Source organism: Ascaphus truei, chromosome 5, assembly GCF_040206685.1.
Source record: "Ascaphus truei isolate aAscTru1 chromosome 5, aAscTru1.hap1, whole genome shotgun sequence".
NCBI lineage: Eukaryota > Metazoa > Chordata > Amphibia > Anura > Ascaphidae > Ascaphus > Ascaphus truei.
The window spans coordinates 3,507,913-3,518,949 of NC_134487.1; the positions used below are offsets into that span (position 1 = coordinate 3,507,913).

At 47.8% G+C, this 11,037-nt stretch overlaps 1 protein-coding gene across 3 annotated transcripts in view; it reads right to left on the reverse strand.

The window, feature by feature from the left end:
- RABL2B (RAB, member of RAS oncogene family like 2B) overlaps positions 1 to 11,037 on the reverse strand; it is a 93,019-nt gene that overhangs the window by 79,891 nt on the left and 2,091 nt on the right. Inside the window, exons 1-2 of one of the 3 annotated variants that reach the window (XM_075599246.1) lie at positions 8,995 to 9,053; positions 4,944 to 5,098 (exon numbers count right to left, since the gene is read on the reverse strand). In XM_075599246.1, coding sequence (XP_075455361.1) covers positions 4,944 to 5,050 — 107 coding nt within the window. In that variant the 5' untranslated portion in view covers positions 5,051 to 5,098; positions 8,995 to 9,053. Of the gene's footprint in view, positions 1 to 4,943; positions 5,122 to 8,994; positions 9,054 to 11,037 lie in introns of those variants that run through there. The other 2 variants (XM_075599245.1, XM_075599244.1) reach the window with 2 other exon arrangements.

Sequence of the window (11,037 nt, forward strand, 5' to 3'; positions counted from 1 at the left end):
AATCGAGAATATCTGAAGAAGTTGCAAGAATCTGCAACAAAGGAAGAAAAGGAAAGCTGGAAGAAAAGAGGTGCATCACCCCAAGAAGGAATTTACGAGTACAAAAAGAAACTTTGTCTGCCACGGGCACTGTATCCTGCTGTGGTACAATGGGCACATGGAGCAGCACATCTCTCGAAGACTCTTATGAATGCACTGATCGACAAATACTATGTGGCGCCTGGAATTACCCCAATGACTAGTAATTTCTGCAAATCATGTACAATTTGTGCAAAGTGTAACCCAGGACGTGTGGAAAAACCACCGCAGAAACACCTTGCAAGGCCCTTATACCCTTTCCAGCGTATCCAGATTGACCATATTCAGATGCCAAATTCGGGCCGTTTTGAATATGCTTTAGTAATTGTAGATATGTTTTCAGGATGGCCAGAAGCCTATCCTGTCACCAATCTCACAGCAAAAAAAACTCCTGACAGAGGTGGTTTGTAGATATGGGGTACAAGAAGTAATAGAAAGCGACCAAGGCCCCGCTTTCACTGCTACGCTAGCTAAAGAAATTTGGTCCGCGCTAGGGACCACCCTTGCTTTCCACACCCCATACCATCCCCAGAGTAGCAGAAAGGTAGAAAGAATGAATGGCATACTGAAAACTAGAATGTTGAAAATGGCCCAGGAAACAAATATGCCCTGGCCAGATAGTCTACCCATTGCTTTGTTCAGTGTTCAATACACCCCACGAGGGGAACATGCTCTATCGCCATTTGAGATACTGTTTGGTACTGCCCCCAGACTTGGTTGTTGTTACTACCCACAGCAGGTACAAATGCAGTCTGATGTTTTGACCAAATATGTAACTGCCTTAGCGCAAGGACTAACCAATATGCATGGTCGAGTGTTTTCTTCTATTCCAGATCTAGATACCGGAACTCAAACTCGTGCCCGGAGACTGGGTACTCGTGAAGAAAATTGTAAGGAAACACTCCCTAGAGCTACACGCAAAGAAAACCCGCACAGCTAGTGTTGAACCACAGTGAGGTGCTGACTGGATGGAGACGTGATTATATCATATGAAAGAAAAAAGAACCCAGTCGTCCAGCACTCAATCACAATAAATGTATAGTTGTAAGTTTAAAATACTTTATTGATAACCATGAATAAAAAATAGGGTGTTAAAACGTGATTAAATGGTATAATTCAACAGCACGTGACTGTATCCTTGATAACCCACCTAGGGTTAGGTGGGTAGATGTAATAAGATCCCTAATAGATACTCGGGATCGGACGCTATAAGTTATAGCTACCTAAAGGTATAGGAAAGGAGCCTATGAGAGCCCACTAAAAGACTATCTCCATGTGAGTGTATCTAGGCGTATAATGCGTACTCAATTGATACACTGAGGATATGTACATTAGCACACTGTGGCATAATGTGCGATAGGTTAGACCTGAGTCATATCTGCCCCTGATTGAGATTGCACTGGTGGCTACATAAACTCACCAGCGCTGTCAGAGCCAGGTCTATGATGAGAACCTGTGTAGCCCACACTACTAAAAATAGGGGCAGACTAATAGGCAGACTCTAAGGTAAGATATATGATTGTTGGCATAACTAGGGCATAAGATAGTCACCAAAACACCTATACTGCAAACGATGTTTATTGTAGAAACACCTTTTGTAGCAGTGTTGAAACAGTAGTGTTATAGAGGTGTGGCCACTTACCTCCTGCACACGCGGGAAGCTTGTTTATTTAAATGTAGCAGCATATGGATATTAATCAGCGCTATTATACTTCTAGCTTCCCTCGATGTGTATGTCTATTCTGGATCGCGCTTTACTACTCTATGGCGGGATCCTCCAGCCTGAGGGGGTCACTGAGTCACTCACCTCTTAGACAGGCATGTCCTCGAGCATATCCGCGCTGATATAACCAAGATCAGCGCTGATACAGTATAGGGGACTATGCGATCAGTAGCTAGACCGGCTCCCTTCTATTTTGTAATACATATATACCAGCTTTTATTTGAGGGGGGGTGGTGTGCTTATGGGCTTTACTGACCTAACCCCATTATTGACCACCTATATATCCAACTCATTTATTAGCAGTGATCACTGGCATTTCTATTGCGCATTAACCTGTTATCTGCTGAGCAGCTCCTCAGTGGGTCATAGCTGTTTATTGCACACCACAGCCTCACTGGTCAGCGCTGACCTCAGCTGTGCCACTGCAATCACTGTGGAGGTTGCTTCCATGCTACCCCCCACCCTTTTTGCGTACCACACCACCTTGTTATGTTAAGGGTGAATTGCCTATGTGTGCAGGGTGTTTGCATTTGGCTCCTAATACAGCGTTTTACATTGATTGCAGAGCATTATGCACTAGCAGCTTTGAATTGACAGATACCACTGACACCTCACTGACAGAAGTGAGGGTGTACCTAACTGGTTTATAAACACCTCTATAACACTACTGTTTCAACACGGCTACAAAAGGTGTTTCTACAATAAACATCGTTTGCAGTATAGGTGTTTTGGTGACTATCTTATGCCCTAGTTATGCCAACAATCATATATCTTACCTTAGAGTCTGCCTATTAGTCTGCCCCTATTTTTAGTAGTGTGGGCTACACAGGTTCTCATCATAGACCTGGCTCTGACAGCGCTGGTGAGTTTATGTAGCCACCAGTGCAATCTCAATCAGGGGCAGATATGACTCAGGTCTAACCTATCGCACATTATGCCACAGTGTGCTAATGTACATATCCTCAGTGTATCAATTGAGTACGCATTATACGCCTAGATACACTCACATGGAGATAGTCTTTTAGTGGGCTCTCATAGGCTCCTTTCCTATACCTTTAGGTAGCTATAACTTATAGCGTCCGATCCCGAGTATCTATTAGGGATCTTATTACATCTACCCACCTAACCCTAGGTGGGTTATCAAGGATACAGTCACGTGCTGTTGAATTATACCATTTAATCACGTTTTAACACCCTATTTTTTATTCATGGTTATCAATAAAGTATTTTAAACTTACAACTATACATTTATTGTGATCGAGTGCTGGAAGACTGGGTTCTTTTTTCTTTCATATGATATAAACACTCCCTAGAGCCGAGATATGATGGTCCTTTCCAAGTTCTGTTGACCACAGCCACATCAGTCAAACTAGCTGGCAAGAACACCTGGATACACGCCTCTCATTGCAAGAAGGTTCCAGCTCCCAACAAGGACACCTCAGAAGGAAAATGATTCTATATATCTTTTGCTTGTTGGGTTTGGGGGTGGGGGGGCCACAAGAGATTGCTATCACCCAACATGAAGGGGTAGTCACGTTTTGGTATAATTAATCCAATACTCATGTAGCAGCTACCTTCTCCTTTGATTATTGTAATATTGTCAGCTGCCCCTCAACGCATTGGCAGTGTAATATGTACCGAGACACTCCAAACTCTAGAGCTACATATATATGTATCACAGACAGTTATTGGGGACAGGAATGTGATTACTGGGGAGCAGTAGGATGGAACACGGGAGCAGATTGGGGATACCGACCACAAAATGGTCTAGCAAGGAAAGACAGGATGGCAAAAGATTCTTGCCCAAATAGGCATCGCAATAGTTATTATTTTTGTCTTGCTTGGGATTATTGTCTGCTGTGTTCTCCCATGTTTTAAAAAGTTCATGACCAAAGCTGTTGACAATAGCACTCCTACCTTTTTTCTGCAGTCAGATAATAATACTCCACTCTCGGAAGATGGTCCATTTACTCCGTTACAGTCCCTCCCAGTTAAGTACAATAGTATAAACCCATAGGGACAGCATCTGACTTCCTTATGTGCAAAGTCTGTGGCAAGGGGGGTCATGGACAAGCCATGACTCGTCTAACGTACAGCACAAAAGAGTTCCCAGGCACATCTGGACAGATGAGTTAGTATACATCTAGGGACAGACTCAGAAATAGACATTTCAAGGGGGGACTGTGATGGATTGAATAAAATGCCTATTTCTTCATCTGTAATACCTTGCTATGTTCTTTACTCAAAATGGCTACCGCAGCTACCCCTCCCATCAACTATGAAATCAAGATGGCACCCAGGAATTCCACCCAAATGCTGATGTGTCCAAAAACTACAATAACAAGACCATACAAGGAAAAGACCAAACAAGAACCAATGAGACACTGACATGTGTATTGGCACACAACCTTTAGACCCGAGACAGCTCCTTTTATATACAAACCCTCCCTTACAGCTCCTATATAGGAAAGCAGGCTGTAGTAATAAAGGCAGACATTATCATTCTGAACTCCTGTGTCAGTGTGATTTTTCTCAGTGCACCACCTACGTAGGAAACCAATCTGGACGGGGACAGATACTCTGCAGACGTTTGGTCTGATCCAAATCAACCCTGCGGTGTGAAGGACAGGATACAGCGTGCGTGTCACCCTGCGGTGTGAGGGACAGGATACCGCGTGCGTGTCCCCCTGCGGTGTGAGGGACAGGATACCGCGTGCGTGTCACCCTGCGGTGTGAGGGACAGGATACTGCGGTGTGAGGGACAGGATACTGCGGTGTGAGGGACAGGATACTGCGGTGTGAGGGACAGGATACTGCGGTGTGAGGGACAGGATACTGCGGTGTGAGGGACAGGATACTGCGGTGTGAGGGACAGGATACTGCGGTGTGAGGGACAGGATACTGCGGTGTGAGGGACAGGATACTGCGGTGTGAGGGACAGGATACTGCGGTGTGAGGGACAGGATACTGCGGTGTGAGGGACAGGATACTGCGGTGTGAGGGACAGGATACTGCGGTGTGAGGGACAGGATACTGCGGTGTGAAGGACAGGACATGGTGTCCCTTGCGGTGTGAGGGACAGGATACAGCGTGCGTGTCACCCTGCGGTGTGTAGGATGGGAATGAGAGGTCAGTCACTCACTTAGACTTCCCCACAGCACTGTCCCCCAAACAGATGATCTTGACGTTCTGATCTGCATCATACTTCTCCTGGTCGAGCTCTGGGACCCCGTGTCCATCCCCGGCCATGCTGTCCAGCTCCGGCTGCAGTCCCCTCTCACATCAAGATGTCCGAACCTTATACACGGAATTTGACATAACTATGCACACCCACAGAACATACATGCACACCCACAAAACATACATGCACACCCACAAAACATACATGCACACCCACAAAACATACATGCACACCCACAAAACATACATGCACAATGAAATCAAAATGAGTGTGTAGCAGCGGGTGCAGACAGCCGTGTACAGGTAACACAGAACACAAATATATTATCATATATGCAAGGAATAATCCAAAATGTTTATAAACACTCATCACAAGCAACTTTATATACACATCAAGACATGCACCAGTGTGGCCGCGCTCAGTGTGTGTGTGTGCGTATATAGTACACACACACACACACACACACACACACACACGTTTAAACAAAAAATTAGAGCAAGTGTCCAAATTAATAAAAAAAAAACATTTTATTAATTTGGACACTTGCGCTAATTTTTTGTTAGATTTGGAATATCTTTAATTGAGCAGCATATGTCCATAGTCACACCTACATTTCCTCGCCTATAACTTTGCTCAGATCATTTCACTGACATTTTTATATATTATTCCAGGCAGGTACCCAACATTTACAGGAGGGGTAGCGCTACCACACATTTGGGTGGGATTGCTGGGACGGACACCATGGGTTATTGGTGCCACAGCGCCCTCAGTACTTTGGGGGAACCACTAAGTGTTGGGGTCACTGCACTATACTGTGTTACGCAGTGTGTGTGTCGTGTATTATTGTTACAGTAAAGATCAGTTATACACACTGTGTTGTGTTATTGCTTATTGGTTCCTGTGAGGGGGTATCCCACCCACGCTGGGATCCCTCATAGGTGGAGGCGCTGTGTATAAGGAGAAAGAGCTCATCCCAGGTTCCCAGAGGCGGAGGCGCTGCACGCACAGAGAAAGAGCTCACCCCAGGCTCCCAGAGGCGGAGGCGCTACACGCACGGAGACAGAGCTCACGCCAGGCTCCCAGAGGCGGAGGCGCAGCACGCACAGAGACAGAGCTCACGCCAGGCTCCCAGAGGCGGAGGCGCTGCACGCACAGAGAAAGAGCTCACGCCAGGCTCCCAGAGGTGGAGGCGCTGCACGCACAGAGAAAGAGCTCACCCCAGGCTCCCAGAGGCGGAGGCGCTGCACGCACGGAGACAGAGCTCACGCCAGGCTCCCAGAGGTGGAGGCGCAGCACGCAGAGAGACAGAGCTCACCCCATGCTCCCAGAGGTGGAGGCGCTGCACGCACAGAGAAAGAGCTCACCCAGGCTCCCAGAGGCGGAGGCGCTGCACGCACGGAGACAGAGCTCACGCCAGGCTCCCAGAGGTGGAGGCGCAGCACGCACAGAGACAGAGCTCACCCCAGGCTCCCAGAGGTGGAGGCGCTGCACGCACAGAGAAAGAGCTCACCCAGGCTCCCAGAGGCGGAGGCGCTGCACGCACAGAGACAGAGCTCACCCCAGGCTCCTAGAGGCGGAGGCGCTGCACGCACAGAGACAGAGCTCACCCCAGGCTCCCAGAGGCGGAGGCGCTGCACACACGGAGACAGAGCTCACCCCAGGCTCCCAGAGGTGGAGGCGCTGCACGCCCAGAGACAGAGCTCACCCCAGGCTCCCAGAGGTGGAGGCGCTGCACGCACAGAGAAAGATCTCACCCCAGGCTCCCAGAGGCGGAGGCGCTGCACGCACAGAGACAGAGCTCACCCCAGGCTCCCAGAGGCGGAGGCTCTGCACGCCCAGAGACAGAGCTCACCCCAGGCTCCCAGAGGTGGAGGCGCTGCACGCATAGAGACAGAGCTCACCCCAGGCTCCCAGAGGTGGAGGCGCTGCACGCACAGAGAAAGATCTCACCCCAGGCTCCCAGAGGCGTAGGCGCTGCACGCACAGAGACAGAGCTCACCCCAGGCTCCCAGAGGCGGAGGCTCTGCACGCCCAGAGACAGAGCTCACCCCAGGCTCCCAGAGGTGGAGGCGCTGCACGCATAGAGACAGAGCTCACCCCAGGCTCCCAGAGGTGGAGGCGCTGCACGCACAGAGAAAGATCTCACCCCAGGCTCCCAGAGGCGGAGGCGCTGCACGCACAGAGACAGAGCTCACCCCAGGCTCCCAGAGGCGGAGGCTCAGGCCTCCTGTGAGCAGACAGGTACAGAAGCACGTGTAGTTACCCGCGTATTTTCCTGAGAGATAGAGAGATATCTACCCACACACACACACTAAATGTATGTGCGTATATACATTCAGTATGTAAACCCCAATGATAATTACGGAAATTCCATAGATAACCTTCTTGAATCAAAACCAGTCTGTTCTTCAATATTCAATAGGGGTTTATATTAACCAATTCCATGTCTTTTGAAACAAAAATGAATGAATTAGACATAAAATGAGTAATTAAGAGTCAGGGTATGGGCAAAAGTATGTGAAATCCTGGGTTTAATAGCTATATTAAAGGGGATAATTAGAATCAGGTGTTTAAATAATCAGGTAGATCTTCAGGGTGAGTTTGAGAGGCCCCACCATATATAAAGATCAGAAACTTTGTGAGTTTGGCCTTCACCATACAGGTGTGTGGAAACACGCAATGCCACGATCAAAAGAAATCTTTAAGGACCTCAGAAAATCATTTAAGCTCATCAGTCTAGAAAGGGTTACAAAACTATTTCTAAGGATTTGGGGCTCGACCAATCCACTGTCAGACAGATCTACAAATACAAAAAATTCAAGACCACAGTCACTCTTCCCAGGAGCGGTCGTCCTACCAAAATCTCTCCAAGAACAAATCCTCCAGGAAGTCACAAAGCACACCAGAGGAACATCCAAGAATCTGCAGGCCACTCTCGCCTTGGCTAATGTGAGGGTTCATGACTCAACTATCAGAAAAAAAACTGAACAAGAATGGTGTTGATGGAAGGATATCCAGGAGGAAATCACTGCTCTCTAAAAAGAACATTGCTGCCTTTCTGAAGTTCGGCAAAGTGCACATAGATGATTCGCAAGACTTCTGGAACAATATTCTCTGGATAGACAAATCAAAAGGTACAACTTTTTGGCTTCAATGAGAAACGTTATGTTTGGTGAAAACCAAAACACTGCGATTGAGCAGAAGATCCTCATCCCAACTGTCAAGCATGGTGGTGGGAGCACAATGGTTTGGGGCTGTTTTGCTGCCTCAAGACCTGGACCGTTTGCCATCATTGACACAACCATGAATTCTTTAATGTATCAGAAGATTCTAGAGGAGAATGTCAGGCCATCTGTCTGTGAGCTGAAGCAGACCATGCAGCAGGACAATGATCCTAAACATACAAGCAGATGTACAAAAGAGTGGCTGCAGAAGAAATGCCACGTTTTAGAATGGCCTAGTCACAGTCCGGACCTAAACCCCATGTACATGTTGTGGCAGGATGCAATAGGGACATATCCCAGCTGAAGAAACTGCCTTTAAATCCAGCAGGGAGCTGGTTAAGTGCAGTCAAGCAATTGACCAGACACCACCTGCCTTATGAGAGCTCTGTGAAAGTGTCATGTGAGACACAAGAAAGAGATTTTCCTCAGTACACAAGGGTGCTGACAAAAGGAAAGAGGTCTTGAGTGCACCGAAGGACTGGGCATTGAAAACAAGACAGAAAGGGACCACACCTCTTTTCCTGGACACAGGAACCTGCCAGAGGCTGGACCCTCCAACACACCTGGACCTGAAGGGACACCTGCTTTAAGGTACCACAGAGACTTTGGGGGTGGTATACTGGTAAGGGGCTTTCCCCCCAGTCTTACAGAGAGGGGCCGGGGCGTGAGTTAGCCCTGACACAGGGATAGGTGTTTGTTGTTTTATGTATATTGCGGTGTTATTTGAAGGAACAGGCAATAAAGCCTTATATTCATTTCACCCTACAAACGGTCTCCATTTTGCATACCTCTGCACACATCTCTTACACAGGACCTGCAGCGAGCTGTCCATGCGAGGAAGCCCCCAAATGTCACTGAGCTGAAGCAGTTCTGTAAGGAGAAATGGGCCAATATTCCTCAAACCCGAAGTGAGAGACTGACCGGCAGTTACAGGAAACGCGCAGTCATTGCTGCTCAAGGGGGCGCCACCAGGTAGGGAATCTAAGGCCGCGCGTATACTGCCGGCGACGTCGCGGCAAAACAAATGTATTGAAGCCGTCGCGTGCGCTTATAGCAGGAGCGAGGCAACGGCTTGGTCGCGATCAATGGAAGTCACATCAATTTGATTTTTCCAATGACCGCAGCGTGACATCAGTAACATCAGTGTCGCCGTCGCTACAAGCGCGGCCTAAAGCTGTGGCCAGGGTGAAGAGAAGCGCGCTGACGCTCGAGAGGCGTGATGTCAGGCGCTGACTGAGCAGGAGCTTTTTCCTGCCCAGTTAAAAGTTGCGAGCGCGGGTTGGGGGGGCGTTACTGAAGGGGGGGGGGATCCATTGCGCCTAAAAACAAATTTCCGTGTCTCCCCAAGCAGAGCGCCGGGGCGAGCACACGTGTGCGAGCACGCAACCGCACTTTGGACCTGTGCACCCAGATCCGGCAATCTGATCGGGCCGAGCACTCGCACTTCTCCTCACCCGGGCCGCAGCCTAAAGGGTCACAGACTGTCACACACGTGGGTACTGAAAGTTAAATCATTTGTGGATAAATAAGTGTCGGGAATGTGTCATGTTTCTGTGTCCTTTGTTTGATCCGGTTATCTGCATCTATTATTAGGATGTAGATTAAGATTTTAGGTTTGAAATGTGCGACAATCCTAAATGGTTCACAAACGTCGCGTGTACGTGTATATGCGTGTGCGTGTATGTGTGTGTGCGTGTATATGCGTGTGCGAGTATGTATGTGTGTATGCGCATGTATGTGATCAGTGGGCGGAGCCAGCACGCTCTATTTAAGTTCATCCTGTCCCCGGGCGGTCACTCCTCTGAAGAAGCCCGGTTGTTCGGTTGAGAAACGTAGGCGGAAGGACTTGAGGAGTTGCGTCTTTGTGGAAGACCCGTCCCCTACCCGGAGCTCGGACCAGTCCTGTCAGCCGGCGCCTTCACAGTCCCTGCATCTTACACAGATAAGCCTATTGCATTTAGCACGCTGCGAGTGCGCTTACATCCGCGCGCTCATCCCTCATTAAATCATACCCACATGAAATATATAAACACAAACACGTGTATAACATGTGCACATAAAACCAGTGTGTGAGATATACACACATTTTAAAACCAGAGACAGAACATAAAACACAGACAAAGCTCAGTTTTTAGCACATCCAGTGAGACTCATACACGGTACAGTGCCTAAATATATATGTATAAATATCTAATAAGTAAAATGGTCTTATAGTTTGACATTTTTGGCCAAAATTGTTGTAAGCCCCTGAGACACCGCCAAGGCAGACCACATATCAGGGGTCCCTAACGCTAATATAAATTCTTAATAACCTGTGTAATAACAGGAAGAATGATTTATAGTAAATCTGTCAATATTAGTTGCAAAGTTCTGAGTCTGACTGAAGCTTTTATTAACCTGTACATTACCAGGAAAAGCACTCTGTATTAGAGATGTCACAGCCAAACTGCAAGCAGGCAAGTTCCCCTGAGTGGAAGATGCTATGGAGTGAGCCCATAACCATTTAAATGTGGGAGGGGGTGAGCTTCAATTAGGAAGGAGGTTGTGGTCATTTTGGGGGTTCAATAGGAGCTTGTTAGGTGTCCAGTATGTTTTACAATTCTTGTCCAGCTAGTCATGGCTGATTGGAGGTTGGCAACCTCCTTCCTAATTGAAGCTCACCCCCTCCCACATTTAAATGGTTATGGGCTCACTCCATAGCATCTTCCACTCAGGGGAACTTGCCTGCTTGCAGTTTGGCTGTGACATCTCTAATACAGAGTGCTTTTCCTGGTAATGTACAGGTTAATAAAAGCTTCAGTCAGACTCAGAACTTTGCAACTAATATTGAC